This window comes from Cupressus sempervirens, chromosome 5, assembly GCF_028749045.1.
Source record: "Cupressus sempervirens isolate cs-2001-9-10 chromosome 5, ASM2874904v1, whole genome shotgun sequence".
Classification (NCBI taxonomy): Eukaryota; Viridiplantae; Streptophyta; class Pinopsida; order Cupressales; family Cupressaceae; genus Cupressus; species Cupressus sempervirens.
This window is the reverse complement of record NC_143122.1, coordinates 265,259,172-265,284,117: the sequence shown is the minus strand read 5'-3', so window position 1 is coordinate 265,284,117 and position 24,946 is coordinate 265,259,172. Positions and strand designations below refer to the sequence as shown.

Here is a 24,946-nt window from a genome sequence, read left to right as displayed (position 1 = left end):
ACTTCTTTCGTGTTTATGTATGAAATTTTGAGATTTTTTTGCATGGGTGTTTTGATATTACTCACCCTTGGATAGGGCAGAAGTGACCAATTTTGGGAAAGGTCTGTTTAGTCGGACTCCAACCAGTGTAGAGTCTCTTCTCAGGATGAGAAGAGGGAGAAAGGCTAGGGTGTTATGGGCCCCTACCTATCAGCACAAATCTTGTATGATTATGGTATGTTGAAATGGAAGAATGGAAGTTCTTAGTTTATAGCCCCGATTGGGCATCTGTTTGGGGTTGTGCTTGACTTCTCCTGGTTGGAAGAATCCACCTTTCCCTAGTGTTGATTCATTGTGAGTCATAAAGTGATAACCTTGTGTGAATATGCATGCTGGATTTGTTCTTGGTCATGTTTGTTGTCACCTAATCAGCTTTTGTTCCCTCCTCGGTTCATAGAAATGTGTTGCAAAATTTGATATGAATCCCTTGATGAGGGACATGAAGAAAATTCAATTATATTGTTAAAATTTGGGATTGATATCCTATGTAAATTTGGTATTTCAAACTTTGTTAGATTGGCAACGAAGCCGGATTTTCTTCCTGATTCTTTCCCAGCTGAGCCTTTGAATCAGGTTTGCCAATAAAATTGGTGTTTGAGTAAAATTGTTTATCTTGTGATTTAATCATAATTTCAAATTAGATGGATGCACATCAGGAATAAGATGATTTGATGATGGTTTAATTGAGCAAATTTTCAAGTTCCTTATATGTTCAAATGATAATTATGTTAAAGAAATTTGCTTTTGAGTTGTGTTTAAATTTTATAATTATACATGTGTGTGAGGAAGTTAAGTGAATCTACTTGAATACTTGTTTATCACATTTAATCCTATTATCACCTCTAAATTTTAAAACATAACTTGTTGGTGTTTTTTGGGCATGACATCAATATTAATTTTTAACTAATACAAAATAAAATATATTAAAATATAATCATACATTTAATATTAATTATTACATAATAATATAATTATTTTATTTTTTGGTTGAGGGGTTCAGAACATGATGCAAGCTCATACGTAGAGGCATCCACGCAGTCAAAATCACCAAGGAACATGATCAAAACCTCATCTCTTATGGTGTCGGGTCTTGCACTCAACAAGACTTGATCTCTGATGGACTTTTTGTGAGCCATTCAACTTCATCACTAGACTAAAAATCTTTTGACAATATGATAAATTTGAAAATAGAATAATAAATAAATATGATATCTTTGACTTTACATTATCCATATTCCTCTTTAACATACATAATATCTCTTTTAATTATATATATATATATCCTTCAGAATCTCCATCTTAAAATATATTTAAGATAGGTATATTAACTTTTTTATTTATCATCTCGAATAACTATTACAGAATCTCTTTTCACAATCTGAGCTATATATGTATACTAATTGCTCTAAATTAGTTTATAAAAAGTATAATTAATTTTGAAGAGAATTTATTTTCCCTCAGAATATGCTGCACCCCATTCCGACCACCTTTCTTCCCTATATAGCTTCAGTCAAGAACGAAGATCCTCATTTGTTGTCCATCTTCTTGTTTAGTCTCTTCATACTCTTGAGAACATGAAGGTGGATGTCAAAGCAAAGCTCTTGTCTCCCCTGGCTTTTCTGTTCACAGTGTTAAGCGGATGTATCCCTGTTTCCATAGGAACAACAGATGTATACCCAATTTATTCCAAGAACGAACAACCTGAGGTCTTCTCATTAGTTGAACAAGACACCCAGAGAATTGGCAGGAGATTGCAAGCAGCAGCAAAGACTGCAATTTTTGGTGTGCAGGGCAATGTTTATCCAGATGGGTAAGGAAAAAGAATAAACCCCTAAATTGTTATTTTCATTCCAGGTTCCAAATTTAAAGCTAATGAATATGTTAATTGAATTGCAGGATTTACTATGTGACTGCAATTATTGGTAATCCCCCCAAAACATATTTTCTGGATGTAGACACTGGCAGTGATCTAACATGGCTTCAGTGTGATGCTCCCTGCCAAAGTTGTGCCAAGGTAAATAAAAATCACGCCCTAATTTAATTTTGTTTACGCAATTGCAGAAACGCTACACGTATCATATGGCTACCTTAGTGCATTTGAGTTATTTGGATTCTCATTGGCACTATTATAGCCATGATTTCTTGTAGGAGGCATAGTGGTTATAAAGGTTATTTGTGTGTCGCAGTTTGTGATTCAAATGAGTGGTTTGTTTTTTGCAGACGCCCCATGAATGGTACAAACCACAACTACGCTCATTGGTATCATGCAAGGATCCTCTTTGTGCAGCTGTGCAGGCAGCGAGCTATGGCAAATATGACTGTGAGAGTTCTTTCGAGCACTGTTATTATGATATCAAGTACGCTGATAATGGGTTCTCTATGGGCGTCCTTGTTAGGGACAGTGTCGTGGTAAAACTTGCCAATGGCACTGCCGTGAGGCCTAATTATGTATTTGGGTGAGGTGTTTTCCCTTCTTTTTATTCCCATTTAAAACGAGTGCGAGTTAGAGAAGCTGTGGATTTCACGTATCTATGGTCTTAAGCATACAAGGCACTAAGATACACCAAATGCACGACATTGTCCATTTACAGCTTTAGTTAAATCTTGCCATAAATGTTGCGCATGGCTTCAAATTCAGCATACCTCTTATCATAGAATGTAACCCCTCAAATAATGGAAAGGAAATCTGGTCTTTTACCATAAGTGTTGATGAACCTAAACAGAAAACACAATTTGAGTTGATCTGACCTTTCTTGGTATACATGGCTGTAATAAAAGAAAGCTTATGGAAAAAAAATTTACGAGTATCAAAGACTTTCATTTGTCCTGTGACAGGTGTGGATATAGACAAGGTGGTTCTTTGAAACAGACACAAACTACAGATGGTGTTTTAGGTCTGAGTAGCGGCACAGCAAGTCTTCCATCTCAATGGGAAAAGCAAGGCCTCATCAAGAATGTCATAGGTATCTGCATCGCTGGAGGAGGGAAAAAAGGGGGATACATGTTCTTCGGTGATGACCTTGTGCCCACCTCATCCATGACCTGGGTTCCTCTGCTTGGCAGGCCACCCATGTAAGTTGGAATAAAAAACCACACTTTCCTTCTCTCTTATTTTCTTAAATTGAAAGAACGAAATAAATGTGTTAGATTATTCTTTACTTGATTCTTAAATGTGAGCCCAAAATACAAAAGCTTCATCAAATATTGTCGCTGAATCTCTATATTGTTGATGAAATTCTTTTTCTATCACAAGGACTACTTTAGTTCGATAAACATTCATGCAAAATCATCTATCTCTTCCAGTATCCTTCTCTACTCTAGTCTATCAAACTATTCTTCCTTCAAATCCTTTGGCTTCACCCTTTGTGACATTTTAGCTGTTAGAAACTTGGAATTGAATAAGGCTTCTGGAATTAATTATGTTGATTAAAGTTAATTTTTTAAATTGGACTTCTTAGAAATTATTGAGACTTTAATCTCCACAGTCTCTATCATTAGTTTGGCTTCTTTCAACTTTGTAATGTTTACAATGTTTGGTTCCAATCTGATGAGTATTCAACATCATAGGAAACACTCACACCATAAAATATCTTATTGTCCTCCTCTGCACTTGCTATCCCTTCATAAAATGTTAATCTTAATATTTTAAAATTTTGCAAATATAAACATCATGCTTGCCTTTCTCTGGAACTGAAAGTCAAGAAACATGGTCAAACCTTACATTACTATCACAATGATGCACCATTATAATAATGCGCTTCAATCAATTCACAATGTCATGAATTTATAGGAGACGAAAATCTCAATTTTTAGAATCAAAATTAGAAAATGCTCTGGGTTGGACCAATTTGGTATTGTCATAAAAATATGGATCTGACATTCGGGTTGTTAGATTTGAGCCCAGGAAATAACTGATAAACAGCAATAAGGAAGAGAAAACAGATCCAAGAGACACACAGAAATATCTGAGAAAACAGATCAGGAAAAAGGGAAAAACCCAGCCACACAACAAAAGATATCATTTTATTGATTATAAATGTTTAAGTGTACAATGCTTTCTCTAGATGTGATATATATAGCAGAAGAGAGGCTCACCGTTACAATAGAAATTCCCAACAGTTTAACTCTTAAATACAACTCTTCGTATTTCCAAGCCTTAATGCATGATGAATGACACATGTCTTTATATCTAATATTACAATTTAATCATAAGTGTCCTCTTCAACTGGAGGTGACCATAATGATAATAACGTCCATATTTCTAGAAATAAAGATCTCTATTGCAGCTACAAACTCCAAAACTCCCTCTTAGCCAGAGAGAGATCTTTTGCTGAAAAATCACACAAGGCTGCAACCAAAATATCAATGATAAAATCTAATCACATAGATCCGATAAAATTCGTGGAATCACTCAACATAAAAACCCTGCAAGAAACAAAACCAGCTTTAATCATAGATTCTCTCAATATGTTGTTGTCATGACATTAAGAGAACAATTTACTCGTTAATAATCATTGAATCACTCAACATGATAGTCCTATAACAATTACTCATAATCATGGAATCAAATTCAACTTTCATCATGGACTTACTCAACGTTATGTTGTCATAGAATCTCTCAACATGCCAAACCTACAAAGATCACAATTAGCTTTCATCGCGGACTCACTCAACGTGATGCTATTATGTAATCTCTCAACATGACAAGTTAGTAAGGTTTACAACCAGCATTTTATCACAGACTCTTTCAACATGATACAGTCATGGACTCTCTCAACATGACTTCCAATTCCCATCACAAAATCTCTTTACATGATATCATTATGGACTCTTTCAACATGATGTTCACTACCAGAGTGAAAGAGTTATCAGGTTGACCTTATAACTATGATGAATAGAAGCTCATAATCAGCAAAAAATGCAATCACAACTAACACTTGTTTCCAGTAAGAGTCATATCACACAAAAGAAACTCATTAACAACATGCATAAAATGATTGAAATACTCCCTCTTGGCAAATGTGGCTTTGATCGACACAATAAGATAGTTGATGTAACCTCCCTCTAAGGCTAAACATCTCCCTTTGAAACACAAGCTCCCTCTGGATCTCATATGCAAATTAATCCAATTTAGTAAGCAACATCTTTATCTTATGATTCTTGTTGCATCCCTGCAACCAAGAGAGATTATTAATAACTTCAGAAAATTAAACACTCATCTCAAATATATAACTCAGAATACTTATCTATTTGAAGTATAATCTCCTTGATTATGTATACAAATGTGAATCAAGCCAGTATCTTTAGAAGTAATGCATGCAACCAAGCTGCTTATAACTATAAATATTTGTCCAAAAATTCCATCTAAATAATGTATAGAAGCTCCTTAAGGTTAGATTAGATAACAAAAACTTAGCTTTTAAGGGTGCTCTTTTACCGAACAGTAGCCAACCCACCTAGAACTTAACACGAGCCTGATTTGAATTCAACATACTGCTCCATTTGCAACAACAAAGAGATCAACAAAAGAACAAAAGAAGTCTGAAGATGAATGAATAAGAGGTCAAGAAGATCAAAATTCCATAACTGTCAAAGACAATCATTAAACCAAAACTTGACAACCTCTAATGGTGAGTGTCTAGGATGCCATTATACTATGAACAAGATAAAGAATATTAATAATCACAGTAAAAGATGACACATAACTACTGAGGACTTGCTTGTCAGTGGCACCATTAATAAGACTTGCAACAATGGTGGCCTTGAAAAGAACTCTTCAATACTTGAAGTGATGCCCGCAATCTAGTCAAGAGGAAATTCGAAGGAAATGCACTTCCCTCCTTCGAGATGCCGTTGAGATTCAATGCTACAATTACATCCACAATTGCAATCAAAATGCAATCAATCATTCTGTTCATTCTACAAAATTATGTTCATCCATACACCCCTTATCCCCATCTTCATTCTGCAAAATTACTCTTGCTTTCATTGCTCTGGATTATCACACGTGCACAATGACATTTGAATCGAAGAAAGATAGTGGCAAAAATTTTGCCATTACAAACTTCTTCGCTTATACAATAAAAGAAAACTGCCGTTACAAGGTCCTGATGGCTATGATATTCTGTAGATGTCGTATGATGTGTAGTCCTTCGCCTCCAAGACGCTCTAGCAGTTATGATGGGATGTCCTGCAAGTTGAGCTGTTGAAAGAATAACCTTGTTCAAAGATTGAATGAATCAGACTAACAACATTCATCCCAAATTAGAGCATCTTCTAGCATTGATTGAAATATCATGCCTGCTGAGAGACAACACATATAAGCTGCAAAAGTTTAAGCAGGATCTTCAAAACCGATATATGCAGTAAGTCTGGAAGGAATATTTAGACTTCAAGGATATTACATGGACCGAAAGTAGAGCCAATAGGCTCGATTGATTTCCAGGCTAACAAACTTTCATGTGATGTGTCGGAATGAGGGAATGAAGGCAAATGGAGCACACACAAAAGCTTATAGGATATACTGGAATGAGCGAAAAGGTGGGGCACCTGACATTGAACTTCTTCAATTTCTTTTTAAAAAAAAACTGAACAAAAGTTATCCTTTGTCTATAACTCTGTAAGAATGGAACCCATGAAATGAAGACAATAATCATATCTTACACCTGTACCGGGAAAAATAAAGAAATTCACTGAAAGGAGTCCACAATAACAATACACAGACTTATCCAAAAACAATAAGAGGGCACAAAAGACAGACTCAAGGAAATCGCAGTGTCATGTCATCACACAAGAGGACAGGCAATCTTGAACCCAACCATCTCTAATAATAACAAAACTTTAGCATTCCTATATTGCTGATATCTAACTAGGCTATGATACCATGCTAGATTTGAGCCCAGGAAATAATTGAGAAACAACAGTAATGGAGAGAAAACAAATCCAAGAGACACAAAATTCTCGTAGGAAAACCCTTCAAGATGAAGGGAAAAATCCAGCCACACAACAAAAAATATCATTTTATTGATCATAAATGTTCAAGTGTACAATCCTTTCACTTGATGTGATAGAGACTCTTCACTTTACAAGAGAATGTCTCTTGAAATTCCCAACAATATAACTCTTAAATACAACTCTCTGTAGTTCCATGCCTTGACACATGATGAATGACTGATGTCTTTATATTTAATATTACAATTTAATCATAAGTTTCCTCTTCAGCTGAAGGTGACCATAACTATAATAACATCCATATTTCTAGAGATAAAGATCCCTATTGCAGATACAAACTCCAACAGTGGTGAGAATCTGGACAGATTTGGTGACTGTTATAATCATTAGATCTCAAAATAAGATGTCAAATTCAATACCAACAAGATCCATACAGCAAACGAAAATCATCTCATCGGTTGGATGCATTGTATTATCGTACTTTTAAATCCTCTTCAATAAGTCTTATATGGAACATTACGAGGATAGTTGAAGTCCTATTTATATGTTTCTGTATTCCAAAGCAATGCTGGTGCTTATCGCATGACACAATTCATATCACTCCAGCCCACATTTATGGTTTCACAGACCTCCATCTCTCTAAAAAGTAAAGTCCGAGGTTTATTATAGAAGCCGTGCTTAACTTGAGTATGGTGGATGTATGCCTGTCTGTTCCAATGCTTGAGGACATCCTATAATCTAATTCGTTGGCAAACCTGTTTTTCTCTTTTGTACTTCTGTTTTAAAAATAATTTCTTACATATTTTCTCATCTTGCATAGCTTGCCGAAATTCTTTTTAACCTAGAACTACAAGTTAAAAGGTTTACAATGGTTACTTACCTTATTCTTTTTAAGACTAGCAGATATGTTTTTATTCCGTCAACATGCACCAATGGGTGTTATCCTTCCCATCTTGAATGACTTTTATGTCATACTTGAAAAGACTTCCTAGCTACAAAATGTGTGCATTTGTTTGCAGAGTTGTAAAACACATCTTTACTTTTTTTTTGCTTCCAGTCCTTTGATGTAACTTTGTTTCAATGGAAATATATTGGAACTGCAATCCAAGGAGCTCTGATTGACTGTTGATAGTTTGATTTCAATTCAGTACAACTTCTGTGAAGTGTATTCAGAATTGTAAATTAGTAATTGTTTTGTTATTTTGCATTAGTATTCTTTATTTTTAAAGCTTTGAATCTACTGAATATGAGCAAACATTTAGCTAATAGATAAATGTTTCATCATTTTCGGAAATTTTCACTATTAGTTCCTCTCTAAATAATCCAATTTAATTATGTATAGAATTTTAGCCTGGTCATAGTCACCTTAACTATTGTTGAATAATTCTATGTTACCGGTTCAACCCCTTCAACTTGTAGGTTTAGGTCTGCTCTAGCTCAGAGATGGATCTAGGTTTAGTTTGATAGGGGACCTCTTCTAGGTTTTCCAAAAGCTACTATGATCAGCAATGTCTTGCACTTTATCTTCGTGAGGCCACTGTGCTCCGTGATAGCACGATCCAGTCACTGCTTCCACACCGACACTCGTCTACTTAGCTCATTACAACCTTCTTTACACCATTATCTCCTTTGCGTGGTGTGAAAAAGCCTTCTAGCTCTACTAGATCTACCAAGACTTCCAGATGTGTCAGATCCTGTTCCGGTTATTTGCACCAGTGACACTCCTCCGTGAATGGCCAAAGACAGTACAGTGCCTCTACGCATCGGCATGAGTATCATTCTGTGACTGATTTTTTTTCACTTAAGAAAGACTCCTAGGCTCTCTTAGTGTTCTCTCTGTCTCTTTTCTATGGATGTTGTTTTTGTTTTTGTCATTTATTTTCAGACACCTTTGTGTGTTCCTACTGGTGTCAGCCTCACTTTTGTAATCTTCCAGTCCCATTGACCTCTTTTTGGTTTTTTGTTGGACATTAATATCATTATCTTATCTTATCTTGTCTATCTTATCTAGAAAAAACACGAGCAAAACCTGTCCTGAACTTTGCCTCCTTCCACTCCTGCCAAGATGAATTCCTTGCTTTTTTGTGATTTTTCTGTTTTTTTTAATTTGGTATTTAATTCATCATTCATCCTTGCTGTATTTGGGCTTATTTTTCAGCTAACCACATAAGGCATCTTCTCCTGGAACGCTTTATTTGCAGCTAATTGGAAACATAGAAAGTCTCATGAAGTGTGGTGTTGTTTTATCAAATGCAACAAATGGGTGTCTAAACTGATCCGTTCACCTTTGCCAACATAAGAGCCTTGGATCATGGCATGGTCATCTATCAAACCATAATGGAAAAGGTCTTAAAGCAGATATTACTGTTGAAATGCCTTGGTAGATATGTATGCAAAATGTGAAGCATACACAAGACACATGAATTGTTTGACATCATTTGTCAGGATACATCAAACATAAATGATATCATGAATATAACGATTGCAGGATCTACATAAAGTGGTTTTCTTGATGAAGTTTCAAGACTTTAAGAAATGCAACACGCTCCGAAAAAATGTGGAAAACTGTGATTTTCGCACTTGAAAAAACATGGTGTTTTTCTTTATTAAAACTATGAAAATGATGTGCCATGATGGTACATGTGGCTTTTGGAAGCCTTCATTTGGGCTGCCCCTCGACTCAATTGGGGATGCTGGCCCTAGACCCCTGCAAGGGGTGTTTCCCCTTCACCTCACTGCGGTTCTACCCCTAGAACCTCAACACACTCATTTGATACCTTTTTTCTTTGTATTTTGTATAAATTATATTTTTCAAGAATTTTAAGCATTTTTTAGTTGTTGAGTCTAAGTCAAGCCTAAATATGAGAGTTTTGATATGGGCATGTGTAATGTCCCTTTTTTTGAAATAAGATTTAATAATAATGATAATAATAGATTTAGAAAATAAGAGTATAAAAATAAATTTGAATCAAAAGTATAACAGATGAAACTAAAGTATAACATAATTAAGATTTAGTTAAGTTCAATAAATGCTTTCAAGGCATGAAATGAAAAATTGTGTCCTCCAAACATGGGGTATACAAGGGAGAAGACAACTTCATTTGAAATGGAGGGAGAGAGGAAGGAAGAGAAAATAGAAGGTGGAACCAACAAAGAATTAATGGAAGAGAAAAATGGAATGAGAAGAAAATAAAGGAATGACTCCCTCAAAAGGCAAATATTTTCAAGGGTTGTGACAAGGATGGTAATAATGGAAGGTTGTGACTCTTTCAAAATGCAGAAATAATGAAGGGCCGTGACTCTTTCAAAGGGTAGTAATAATGAAGGGTTGTGACTAATTCAAAGAGTGACAATTATGAAGGGTTGTGATGCTTTCATAGGGTAGAAACGATAAAGGGTTGTGACTCTTGTGAAGGCTGGTAATGGTGAAATGCTGTGACTGTTGGAAAGGGAAGCCATGTTGAAGAGGTGTGACTCTCCTCCACATTTGAAGATATAAGGGCTAGAAGGTTTCATTTGAGGACATCCAAGGGAGATAAATTTGTGGTATAATATATTATTCTCAAAGGCAACATTGAAAAGTGGCGGCTCATTTTTTATGAAAATGTTGACCCTTTCACTAATGAAGTATAAAGGAGATCTCATTCAAGCTATGATGGGCTCATCTATCATCATCTTTTATCCATCAATTTAATCCCTCAAGAAATGAAGCAAACAATCATCACTCCATCTTGGGATCAAAAAATGAATACAATTTAGCAATAAAGCATCACTCTATCAAATCAACATTCATTCAATCACCATTGACGAATTTATCAAACTAAATAACATTTTACCACCACTCTTCAATCATCATGATTATTTAATCATAACTCGCCAATACCTTAAATCATGCAATCAAAGGAATTTATTCAATCAATTAATCATTCGTATCTATCAACAGCCAAAGAAACATTTCTTAGAGAAGAGTATCAATCAAGACAATAGAAACAAGAAGTACGCAGCAGATACAATAGTGCATACAACAAAATGATTTATCTATAATCCCTTAATTGTTGCGGTATGAAAGAATAGATTAACATATGCATTTATAACTATATATAGATGGGTATGCATAGTGTATATATCTGATAATATACAAATTAACAATTAATGAATATTTGAATTTAATCTTTGTGTATTTACAATTTATCAATATTAAGTACATCTTTTATGTAATTAATTGTTGAGAGAAGGAAGGGAGTGCAAGGAGGGAGAATGGTGAAAGATTCCCACAAGGTATGGCATCACATAAAGATGGTAAAGGACCATTGATTAAGAACCACACGAGACCAAGGAGGATAAGATTCTGCTTGGGCCTAGGGTTGAGGGCCAAGGGCACATTATTGCAGCTCCCCTACAATCTCCACATTAATCAATTGTTGAAGTGAATGAATCATAAGAAGCGAAGAGGTTGACATGATGGAGGGGAACAATGTAAAGCCTTGACTTGGTATGCCATCATGATGATGATGGTAGAGGACCATCAATTAAGGCCCACATGAAGCCATAGAGGATAAGGTCTTCCTCTTGGACCTAGGGTAAAGGATAGTTGGAGCACCTCATTATGTCTCCCCACATAACCCTCATTATGATCCCATCTAACAATTGAGATTTGTTTAGTACATTTATATATATTTCCTAACCGTAGAGTTGGATTTATTTTGTGAATGATATCATCATTACTGTCTAATCTGGTTGCAAGTTTATAGGCCTATTTCATTATATTTTCGATCGAAAGTATTATATTTATAACTAAATTTTGCTGTTTGCTTCATTTATATTTTTGAATTTGGGGAAAAGTACAAAGTGATCCTAGAAAAGGATATTACAATATCCATCAGACAAAAAATGATTGTGGATTCTATCATGTATTAGAACTTGTTATTACCTTGATAGATCTTGTTGATGTGAGTTTTCTCCCACTACAACATGCAAAATCAAATGCTTAATTTTTCAGAGTGAAAAGTCAAACACTCAATCCTCTCTTGAATAAAGTCATGTCTCATGCTAAGCTTCCAAAGTGAGATCAAGAAGTGACTTCAAGGTTCCTTTTGTTATGGATTTTCGCTCAGTGAAATAATGTGATTTTCTAGTAATCACTTAGGGGACTTATGCTATTCATTCAATGTATATCAACTACTTGCACTTCTAAAGATTTAGCTTTAGAATGTGCAATGAAAATATAAATTTGATTTCCAACTTCCACTTCAATTTAAACTTCTAATTTATACTACCTCTACTCTTAACTATGAATGCAACAAATCATGGATGGACTTGGACTCTACTAGATGCAATCTTTTCAGCAACTCCACCCATCTAGTGTAAACTTCTAAGGAACACTTAAAATGGTTTTCACATGAATACTTCCTCATTAATACCATCAAATGGATGCAAACTAAAGATTAATATCAATTGAGGAAAATTCGACGTACCACAGAAGGCACACTTACAATCAACAAGAGGCTAGTGGCCCATATTTGTTCGAGTCAACCATGCCAACATCCAAATTTACTTTTATTTAACTAAACTACTTCACCAAAAAATGAAATATACTCCAAGTGAAAGATTGAGGAAACCATGCAACACTTCAAAGCAGCATTAAGTAATTCACTATGAAGAAACAACAATGAATTATCCTTTACTTTGATAACATCATAGAAACATTTTGATCAAGTCTCACTTAGGTAGCCTATTTCGACTTCTACCTCTCTAATACAACCTCCTAAGGTAATGAATATGAAATGGGAATGCCTTGGCCTTTTATAGATGTTCAATTACAATGAAGGGCCAAGATCAATTCAATATCAAGGGCCAAGGTTTCTTCCTAGAAACCCTAATTATAGTTGCCAAATTTACAACTGATTACATGAGAGCATCAATACATGGGCCAATAAGAAAATTACAAAGCCTTTGATAAGCAATGAGAAAAATAAGACACTTGGCACAATTCGATTGATAGTGCTTGAAAATGAATTTTTTGATTGGAGAAGACAACTAGGCACCACCTTGTTGATGTCAGTTTTGTACCACTACATAACATATAGCAATTGAATACTTGATATGGAATATCAAACACTCAATCCCTCTCTTGAAAAGTAAATACTCATGAAGAACGTGAAAACAGGTTCCTTACACCTGTGGATATTAACTCAGTTATATTAATGTGATTTGCTAGCTAATCATGTTGGTGGCCTTATGTTGTTCATTCAAGGATTGTCGAACTCTCGTTGTGATGGTGATGAAATCTAGCTTTGCAATGTATACTAGTGTCAAATGATGTTGATGGTGATGATGGAGGGAATGTCCACCATCAATGCTCTGATTTTCTAACTTTCTCCAAGAATAAATTCCAACTACTACAATACTTGTTGCTTTACTTTTGCTCCTATGAATGGAAAGATTAGCAAATAGATGGGGATCAAATCTGATGAAAGCTTACCAGCGGCGCTACCTTCATAGATGCAATGATTCAAGGAAAAAGACTAGATTACCATGCAAGGCTTCCTAACCAGCTACTAGGATGCTAGTGGCCTAGTTTATAGATCCTTATCAAACATCCACTAATATCACCATGCAACCATCCATCTACTCTTACTCTTAACAACTTTCTTGAAATAAAATCTACTTTAACAACTTCAATGAAATTTAACTCTAACTATTGGAAGTAGAAACCATGCAATAACACCAAGTGTTCTTAATCATTATGCAAGTCACAACAATGATAAAGAGAAGCAATTTTGGTATTATCTAAGTAACAATTTTCTTCAACCGTTTACAAATGAGAGCAAATGACCTTATATAAAGGCCAAATTTACAACCAATGGAGGAGATTAAGAGGCAAAATCAATGATCTAGATCAAATCCCAGAAACCCTAATTAGGGCTACCACCCCATCGGCCAATGAGAAGATGCCACCACATCAATGGATCAATAAAAAAAAGGAAAACTGGCAACCAATGAGAAGGCACCAAAATGGTAGCCAATTAGAATCTGACACCTATCATACCCATGAAGGAGAATTCACCACTTGGGCTTACATCAAATGATCTTCTAATATAATTCTACCTTTTTCTTTCATCTCCTTAACCAAAGCAATGAACTCGAGTAGCCTATCGTTGACTTCCTTCATGGGAGGGCAAGGTGTGTGCTTCATCTTGAGCTCAGTTGAATTCATCATGTGGCTTGCTGCTTGTAGTGTCTTCTCATGATCCTTCTCATATTCTTTCACATATCCGATAAAGGCATTGAGGGAGGCAAGGGTGCCCAAATGCTTCTTCCTGATGGAAACCTTCTCCAACTCGTTCAATCTCGTCCCAAACTCTGTCTCATTGACATCCTCCTCTTTGATATCGTCAAAATCAAGTACAACTCCAACATCACTCATCATGGTTGAAATAGAATTGTCAACACCTAAGCTGTGCTGTACAATCTCATTTTGTATCTTTTCAAGTATCCTCAATCTAATGGTCAAGGCAACAAACCAAGACTCTACTGTACTCATTCCTCCTTCATCCACCAACTTAGTTCTCTCCAAATATCTCTCCGATAGCTCAATAAATGCCTGTAGCTTGGGAATGGCTAAGTCCTTGACTAGAAGAAAATCCTTCCACTCACCTTCAAATGTTCTAAATTTGTCTCTAATAGCCACTAATGACCTAAATGTCGAGATAAAGGAAGGCAAGAAATTTTGCCCATCTTGAATTATATCACTAGTCCAATCTTTGATTTCGCACAACTGAGCTGATATCTCTTCTATGTTGCTCCCACTATCTTGTGGAAGGGTTGCCTAATGCAACTATTGGATAGGCCAGCAATCTCTCCAATACTTGTTTTCGGCCTCCAACTTTACAATCCTTTCATTCGCCTTCCTCAACCTTTCTCTAATTGAAACCATGCCTTCTAGGATCTCCTCACATTCCATGTCATCCGTGATTCTTCCCAAGTTATGCTCTACTGTCTCATACTCTTGGGCTACAATCTCATCCACTGCCTTGCTAACCTTTGGTATAGCAATAGCAATCTAAACATTTTGGTGACCCTCATCATCGCTCCTGATTACCTTTGCCACTGATTTTACAATTTGTCTTTGTTTCTCGCTATCTTCATTTTCCACTAACCCTTGAATATCTTCAACTATTCAAATAGTCACCATCTCACCTCTTGGCATAAGCATTTGCCTTAACCATAGTGGTGCAGTGCATCTCCCCAAATATGGTTTCGATTCGACTAGCACAGCATCACCAGCAACCTCAGGCGCTTGGCTTATTTCCTCAATATCAATTGGCGTGTCGTCTTCTTCAACAGTGACTGTTATACCATCTCCATGCTGGTTCTCCGAGAGAGGAGAGTACTCGGTACTGTCACTGTAACCACTTGTTTCCGAATCAGAGCTCACCTCTACCGAGACCCTTTGTCTATTTGTATTAATCTCCTAGCTCGTAGCCTCAATTATGCTCTCCCTTGACGATGCTGCATTATGTCTCTTTGTTGGAGGCTCCTGATGTTCTTTACTTTTCTCAACCTCCAAATTTCTCTTCTTGCTCTTAACTGCTCTTTGTTGCAAGCTACTACCCCTATCTTTCTGTTTGACTGACTCCGCTAGACCCTCTTCCTTTGGTTTCAACTTCTCATAAATAAGGTATACCTTCCGACCTTGTAATTGCCTTAACTTCTCATTATACCATGACTTAGTGTGTAGATCAATTGTCCTTGTAATAGCCTCTAAGGAAGGATCTTGATGATCATCGCAATCCACTGGACCCAATTCTGTTCCATCCACTGTATCATAATATTCTCTTAGCACATTTTCATCATCTTCCAGTTGATTGGGAATATCAAGGCCTCTCCATCTAATTGCCCTCATTATGCCCACTGACAATCTTGAGAAAGCTAGCTTCCTCACATAAAAGTCATCTTGTGCATTGGCCCAAAAATCTTCTATAGTAGTAATATGTTTGAATGTGTTTTTGTGAGATGCCTTGATAAGACCATTAGGATTGAATCCCTGTCTTGCACATACCATTCTAGATGATGCCATTCTAACTATTTCTCCGCAGCTACAAAGGTGATAGGATTGGGGCAAGTATCATTGCCTATTCCAAATGAGAAGGTAATCCTTGTCTCATCCTTAAGTTTCATCATCTTGTCATAATGCTCAAGTTTCCTAGCCAACTCCATCAAAACTATCTTGTTAGGTGGGTACCTTGAAAGTCTCTCGGGACAAACTATACTTCCTACCACTCTAATATATGTGAATTGCAGAAATTGGATGAACCAACTCCCATACTTCTCAACTTCTGCTTCTGCTTCCAATGCGAGCCTCCTAGTAGGTGTCCCTTGTAATATCCTTACCGTCTTCATGGTAAAGGCATCATAAAACATCTTATAATCTTTGGTGTTGTGCAAATGAAGCTGTGGATAGCACTCATGCACCAAACATTGCCCCGACCCATTGCCAGTCACTCCTAAGATCTTAAGTCTAGGATTTTCATATAGTTTCACAAGCAGATAGAAAAGATAGGATCCCATGTAAAATTGCTCTTGATTTTGCACTGTCCTAAGTTGCAACTCTAAATTTTCACTTATAATTCTAGCTCATTCGAATTTTCTCTTTCCATTTTCAATTTCATCAATAAAGTAGTATATCCAGTTCTCGAATTGCATACCTTGAGCCACGCTCATGATTCGGCTAAGAAGCACAATTAGATCACCGTACTCTGGTTTGAAATCTGACTTGGTGAGCTTTGACAACTTGGTGACTCCCTTCCTTGCCTTCGTGTAACCAATTCTGCTTTAGATGAATGAAGTAGGCCTCCTGGTTACCTTGAAAGAACTTGTTTGTTTGATCCATTGTTACCACTATCATACCTTTATGCTGGGGAATATTAAATACTTCTTCGACTACTTGTCTGCTGATTTTAGCCAACACTTTCTTCCCTTCATCAAAAATGATGAACTTGGTAACAATATCAAACCAAGATGCATACTCCATAACCAATTCTGGACAAGGCAAAGTAGGAAGGAAAGCCACCGCGTGTACAATTCTACTCTTGTAGATCTTCTTTGTCACGAGGGATTGCCCTTTCTTCAATCTATCCCTCAACTGTACCATGTTCACTGTACCGATATTGGTATCACTTTTTCACCTCACTTTCAAGAAGAGGGTGGTCTTAGGCATCATGTCTTCTATGTCTTTTTTGGTATTCGTTCCCTTTGGGGTTTTGCTTGCACTAACATCTACCATCCTAAACACTTATTTCTGCCTCTGCATTCTAAATGATATGGACTACACTTATCAATCTCCAACCTTCTTTTTATTGATGGAATCTAGCTTATTTCTGCCTCTTCAAATTCTATCTCTACACTTATCAATCTCCAAACTTCAATCCTAGGGGTGAGACTACCACTTATTTTTTCCCCTTTGTTACCTTAGGATGGACTACACTTATAAATTTCCAAACTTCAATCCTACGGTGGTCTAGCTTATTTCTGCCTCTCCAAATGTCCTATCATGAAATCTACACTTAATATCTCCCAACTTCAGCCTATCAATGAAAATGATGAAGTGGTGGATGATGAGTGCAAGAAGAAAATAAGAGAAATGAACCAAGAAAGAACAAGGAATAGAATCCTCTTTTTAAACTGATCTTCACCTCTAATAATGAATGAGAATTTTACCTTAAATTTGCCTTTACCAATAATTAGGCCCTCTTCAATTTTGGATCTGATCTCAAAAATTTCAATCCTCTTCCAAAATGTGATGCCCTAGCAAAAATTAGAACTCACCAACCTTGCAAAAAAACCTACTCATGCCACTGAATTTTGACCTCCTTTGCCAAAATCGCCCAATTTGAAGGAAATCCCTACCCTAGGGCAGAAAAAATTCTACTAAATCAGAATTTCAGTTCTCCAAATTCACCCAAAATTGCCAAAATTTAGACTTTAAATCACATTGCCCCTTCACCAAATAAAATCGCCAAAGCTGGAAGGAGAAATCACTGCCAAGGATGGAGAAATCAGATCCCAAAAACGATGCCAATCTCACAAAAATCAGGCCTTTTCACCACAAATTCGACCTAGGGCAGAAATCACCCATCCAATGAGCAAAAAAATTGCTGCCAATCAATGGAAAAATCAGACTTCACAAAATTGCCCTAGCTGAAAATTTGCTCCCTAGAAGAAAATTGCTCCAACTTGCTAAAGGAGGTGGAAAGAATGAATGAGGAAATAAGAGGGGGGAAGTCCCTCTTATACCAAACTTTTTGCCTCTCCAAGTGGGCCAACCTACCTGGAGGTAAAACAAAATTAAATCAGTCCCTTAATTAATGGCCCAGATTTAAATGCAATATTAAAATTACTTGGCCTTATAGTGAAATTGGCCCATTTATAGTGAAATTGGCTCATTTAATTGCTATTTTTTATCAGAAATTACAAAATAGAAATAAGGTAAGCCTAGGAGATGCCAAAATTTTCATTTAACAATGCTTTGACAATTAAAATATTATTAAAATCAAATCTAGCAAGTCAAAATCGATTTTCAATTCCAAATTACCAATTTCCTTTAACATTTTTAAAATCCTCTAGGCTAAATTTCAACCAAATTAACGAGATTTTGCAATTTAATCCAATTTCAATTTTGCAATTCAATTTCAAATTTTTAAACAAAATAAATCCTATTCCTGGCAGTCGAAATTCAAACTCTAAATCCAATTTCACTATCAAAAATTTCCTTCCACTGAAATTTTTTCAAGATTTTCCAAAATGACTAAATCTAAAATTCATTTTGAAAATGCTCAAGCGTATACAATTATATCAAATTTTCAAAATCCATCTAAGTCCAAAATTTGCAAATCTATCGTGCCAAATATCATTTTAACCATTGAAAGAAAGTTGTTGAATTATGTTTGGCCTAAGGATAAAATTACATGTTCTGGAAAATATCAAGTTTTGCAGCGGGTGAAAACAAACCAAACCCTTTCCTGGTCTGAAGGCGTCCAAGGTATAAAATTACCAATTCAAAAACCTTTGAACAACTCCAAATTTTGCTAGGGCAACCAAAAAATGGGTTCCCAAAAAATTTTGGGGCGATGGTGTGAAAACCTCACAACACACCTCATAATCCTTATCTAGTATCTTGTTTGTCCATTTGATACACGTAACTCATGGAGATTTCTTGTTTTAGTTTCTTAAACTTAACCATAGTCTTTTGCTTTCTTTTGAAGGTTTTGAACTGAAATAAGAAAAAGAAAACATTAAGCTCAAACATAGAGCTAATATCTTTGACCCCTTAAATTTTGAGTTTGACTTGTATCATCTTTAAATCATTGACTACTGGCATCATCTGTTTTGTTGACATCAAATGTCGATATCTTTTCTCATTGTCTGTTTTGCCAGCATCAATTATATCAAGATTAAAGGGGCCAACTTAACTAGTAGGGCTCTACTTAGACTAGTTGACAACCTCTAATATCCTAATTTCATGTAAAATGGAAATTACTGAACCTTTTCTCATTAAGAATGTCTGAGCATCTAGTCACAAATTGTTCCTTTACTTATCAGGAGATACTACCATGTGGGAGCCGCACAGATAATCTTTGGGAACAAACTTCTTGCAAAAGATGGAGATGAAAGAAGGCTAGGAGGCATTATATTTGACACTGGCAGCTCATATACATACTTTACAAAACAAGCTTACAATGCTCTTGTCTCTGCAGTTAAGTGTTTATCAACAGCTTTAACCGTATGCCATTTTGGCAGAGTTAGTTTCTATTTCTGACAATGCAAGTTTGATACAGGTCAAAGAAAGCTTTGGAAAACACTTGATACAAGATTCATCAGATTTGACCCTGCCCCTCTGTTGGAAGGGGAATAAAAATTTCAGGTGAAAGGATTTGTCATTTTGTTTATATTTCACACAGAGGATTTCTTTTTATTAATCTTACTGCAAATCTCTTATTTTGTAAAGATTATATAAATCTGGGCAATATCCTATCTTCTAATTCCTGTGGCTTTTCCAGATCTATTGCAGATACGAAATCATACTTCAAACCATTAAAATTCCACTTTAAAGGCACCTCACGATTTGCCAGAGCTGCAAAATTGGAAATCACTCCAGATGGTTATTTGGTAATCAGTGTAAGGAAGCCTGAACTTTAACATCATACGACTTTGATTGCTTAATATGTACCATAGTGAAGCTGACCAAAAGTGTCGAGACATAATACCTCCATCTATATGTTGTTTAAGATTTAAATAATTTTTCACAAGTAGAACATATTAACCTTCATATATGAGCAGGTTAAAGGCAATGTCTGTTTAGGAATACTCGATGGCACTGAGATTAGCTCCTACAATGTCATTGGAGGTAATTGGGATTCCATATGGTATAGTGATTTTACTTCTAAGTTGTGTTTAGTGAGGCTGTCATTCATTGTTCAGAACCAGATTCCACTACGGATTTTATCTTGAGCATTATCACAGTCTTTTCAGAAACTGTCTTAATGAAGTATTTGGTTCTACAGATATATCTTTGCAAGGTTTTCTTGTGGTTCATGACAATGGCAACAACCGGATTGGCTGGACTCGCACGGATTGCTCAAAGTTTCCTAAGTTCCGATCTTTATCCTTTTCCTGATAAGCACTCTATATCATATAGAATGAAGTGTATACAATCATGCTTAATGTGATTTTGTCATAGGAAGTATTGAGTGAAGTGACTGGTCAATTTTTTATTTTCCTTAATTCATAATCGATCATTTATCCAATTATTTCAATAATTTTGGAAGTCATTGTTGCCTCTAATATTTTGGGAACGTGCACTTTATCCTTTACATGCTTAAAGCTATATTATACACTCTTCCTTTTAAATCCTGCTATAGCCTTTGATAAAAACATTGCAGATATGCCATGCATTAATATCATTATATTTATGTTTGAGATAGTTTTCATCACATGGCAATATGTTAATTATTTTGGAGGGTTTGAGTACATATTCTGACTCTCAGGTCCTTTTGCCGTGTAGATTCTGTCTACCCAAATTACTCTAACTCAAGTAGACCTGAAATGTAAAACAATTTGTCTTTGAGTAGTAACATAAAAACACTGAATTTGTACAGGAATATGTATTCAACAAAGCTGATTATGGGCTTTCCTTCTGTTTTCTTTTTTTTCTCAAAATGATTAGCATAAGATTTTAACTTCTCACCAAGTAATCCTTGAGGGCTAAACCTACTTTATAGGCCACCAGCAGGATCAAATCATGCATACAACTAGGAGATTGTGAGTGGTCCATTGGCACATATGTTAGTATCTAACAAGGCTTTTAGTTTCAGGGTCTTCACAAATTCAAACACAGTCTTCAATCAACATACAAGTTGAGGTCCTTGCTACACAGTAGGACAGACTGTGAGACCATAGTGAATATGGCCACTTTTTCTTTACTACTAAACAGGCTATGATGAAAACCTAATTTTTATCGACTACAAATATGCTGTGGTGAACAAGTAAGCTTGCCTAGTATAAAGATGCAATAGAAAATTAGGCAACCAAATAGATAAGAAAGAATGATCTTGAAAATATTTAACCAAATGCAGGAGCCACTAAAGAAAATTAAAGAAATTTCAATTTCGAGACGGTCTAAATTAGTGGATGCTGGTATACATCATAGATTATAAGCACCAAATATGGTCATTGCTGACCCTAGAACTCGTTTGTATAACAGATCCAGCCAACGGCGATGGGCTTTAGAGGATACCCAAAAGTTACCTGAAGGTGAAACAATTCAATTTGCTCAAGGTCTTGGTAAAGGCATTTGCCCTGCTACTTTCTACTTTGCTCCAGACTTTTGCACACTTCCAGCCACAAGACTTCTCTCAAATGGCACAAATCATTGCCAGTGTGTTCAGCAATACTGAATAGTAGCAATATAGAATGGAAACATTTCTATATCTTGCTACCCATTGGTCAGAAATCCTATACCAATGTGTCAGAGATGCTGTTTGGGAGGTGAATTTTAAAATTCTGACAGGATTGCAATGAGGATGATATAATTTGGTGGATGTACTTATAATTTTTCAAACTGGCTAAAGTACACAGCTTTGGAATACCCATGATTGTTGTAACCAGTGCAATGTCCCTCCCACTGCCCACTGGGTAGCATTGAGTACAGGCAAACTTGATGTACTTATCTGTAAATCTTCAATAGTATTAAGAAAAATGATTAGACTATACTCTTTCCTATCACAGAGAGGGCCCTGTCTTGTGAATGTAAAAAGTTCCTTTGGCCAATCAGGTCTCATTATTTAGTCAAATAGAAATAATTTGATCTTTATGTGGCTCTACACAGTGTTCTCTAACTGGCACTGTCCTCTATTTAAAGAAACTATGGAAATTTTTTTCAAAAAAACGATTATGGAAATCAGGCTGTAACTGGAATTCACAAAGCATGACATAATGTATGTTGAATCATCAATTGATCTTCCACTATCCATTTTTCCGTTTCACATTGGTCAGAATGCAGACAAGAGGCCCACCGTTCCATCGACTCTCTCTCTCTCTCCATTTTATTGGGGATTTGTTATGCCGAACAGATATATGCTGCCCTCATTGAAGACAAAGTGATTTTTTCACTGTAAAAAGAATTTGGCAACATTGAAGATACCGATGGAGGTTTGAGGATGCACTCACTGAGCATTATTGAAGCAAGCTTTCGTGCCAAGATGAGAGCCTATTTACAGATTCCTTGTTTTCTTGGGAACTCATTTTGTAAGTAGGATTATTTTGACATTTTCATCTGCATTTTCTAAATTTTCTCTATCTACCCGGTACCTTTTTCCACTTAAAGTTATAGAGAATCCCAATATGAGGGCAGCAAGATTTTAGGAAGATTCTATTCCATGAAAATAAAGATTTTGTAGATAAATGGCTGTTTAATTTATTGTGTACTTGTAAAATAAGATATGTTCTAAAATTTTCATAACACTTCAAAGTATTAACAAAATTATGCAGATTGAATGAAGTGATTAGAGTTTACCAATGGCTCTTGAGAAATACAAAATGGCAGAGTAGAATTTTTTCATGAATTTCTTGGTAATTATGGCAGAATTTAACAGAAGACAATAATCCCACAAAACATACCACCCAAAATCATTGAAGGTGATAAACAAGTTTCTAATGAGAAGAACATCAATTGAAGAAGTTAAGGAAGCCATCTTTGAACTGCACTTCGACAAAGCTCCTGAGCCTTGTAGATTTCCAAAATTATCGGTAGTGTTGGGAATTCATGGGAAAAGATATGTGGCTGTTGGTAGAAGAATCTAGAAAGACAACTATGTTATTCAAATACTTAAACACTATGAACATAGTAACAATACTAAAGAAATCACATGGGAAAACTTCTGCAGTTTTTAGACCAATTTACATTATTTAATGTAAGTCATGGCAAATTGCTCCAAAATAATATTACCAAAGCTAATATGTGAAGAATAAAGTTGTTTGATAGTCGAAAGAAACATACTCATGAAGTGCTATACTCGATTTAAAAAGCAAAGCCCAAAGGTAAGATTCTTAAAATAGATATCAACAAAGAATGTTGAGGTAAAATGGTGATTTCTTTTCAAATTATAGAAAAAAAAATGGTTTCAGTCTTGAATGGTTAAAACAGATATTTCAAAATCTGGGTATTCAATTATCATAAATATATCCCCTAACAACTTCTTTTGAGCTAAAGGATTGAGATAAGAGGTTCAACTATCTCAATACCTATTTGATATCCTGGTTGATGCACTAAGCAAAGAAGTAACTAGACAAATAGAACAAGGATCAGAGGAAAGAATACAAAATCTACAAGTATACCACTCATTTTCACATTAGATGTTTGTTTATGACACCTTGCTATATAGATCATCCACTATCGCAAAAGCAGAAAGAATAAACTAACTATTAAAAGATTACACAAAAGTGTCGAGACAAACAATAAATGAAAACAAATCAAACACATTCTTCTTCAATACACCAAAAGGAATACACTGCAAAATAAAATAAACTATTGGATCTAATGAAGGAAAACACCCTTCAAAATATTTTGGATTACCACTTTTCAATGAGCAACTAAAGATATGTGGAACACAACATTAGAAAAATGCACCAAGAAATCTAAAAATTGGAAAGGAAAATGGTTGTCCCTTGCAAGGCATATCACCAATGATAAAATTAGGAATAGTAGTACTACTTATCTATACCTTGTCATGCTTAGGACTTTCAAAGAGTACAGATCAAAAGTCAATTGCAGCATAGAGGAGATTCATATGGCAAAGATCCAATGAGCAAAAGAATGTACCTTTTTGCATGTGGTGCATGTACAAAAAATAAGAAGCCTTCCGGAGAAAATTATTGCATCTCATAGACTTAGACACCAATGAAACAAGATACTAGTTATTGACAATCCCCCTCATGATTTGGCAATATGAAACTTCACAGTCAAAAATAGAAACCTAATCACAAATCGTTTAAGTTGAAAAATTGGAAATGGCCAATAAGCCTTGTTTTGTGAAGATTATGGGAATGAGTGTAGTCCACTCAAATCCATTTTTGAGTTCATCACCCAAATAAAGCAATAGATGTTACAAGCATATTGGGACAAGGTCAATGATTATATAAACATTATCAATAAACTCAGAATCCCTTTTTGCCAAAGGAAAAATTTAGACATGCTCAAACTAAATTGTTGAGACTTATTAGTTGAAGAATTAGGGGAAAAAAAACAATCATAGTCTCAGACAAGAATGATGAGCTAATTTGTTGTCTTGCTATATCAAGAAAATGATTAAAATGGGGATACACTGTGACAAAGAATGATAATTCAACTAAAAAATAGCCAACTAAACTATATGTTGGGGAGTGAATGTATTACTAAAAG

At 35.5% G+C, this 24,946-nt stretch overlaps 1 protein-coding gene across 1 annotated transcript; it reads left to right on the top strand.

Moving 5' to 3' along the window:
* Positions 1-1,477: 1,477 nt before the first annotated feature.
* Positions 1,478-22,368, top strand: LOC149555570 (aspartyl protease APCB1-like). The gene is made up of 10 exons (XM_089829688.1): positions 1,478-1,849; positions 1,936-2,053; positions 2,260-2,495; positions 2,875-3,111; positions 19,591-19,744; positions 19,827-19,912; positions 20,049-20,166; positions 20,329-20,395; positions 20,553-20,640; positions 21,752-22,368. The coding sequence occupies exons 1-10, from the start codon at positions 1,614-1,616 to the stop codon at positions 21,942-21,944; spliced, it is 1,533 nt and encodes a 510-aa protein (XP_089685814.1). The 5' UTR covers positions 1,478-1,613; the 3' UTR covers positions 21,945-22,368.
* Positions 22,369-24,946: the final 2,578 nt, after the last annotated feature.

Excerpts from the sequence above, each read along its gene's own strand:
- LOC149555570 (XM_089829688.1), top strand. The coding sequence starts at position 1,614 with ATGAAGGTGGATGTCAAAGCAAAGCTCTTGTCTCCCCTGGCTTTTCTG. Across the intron at positions 19,745-19,826 it reads ACAATGCTCTTGTCTCTGCA|GTCAAAGAAAGCTTTGGAAA; the intron begins GTTAAGTGTTTA and ends AGTTTGATACAG. Across the intron at positions 20,396-20,552 it reads CTCCTACAATGTCATTGGAG|ATATATCTTTGCAAGGTTTT; the intron begins GTAATTGGGATT and ends TTGGTTCTACAG.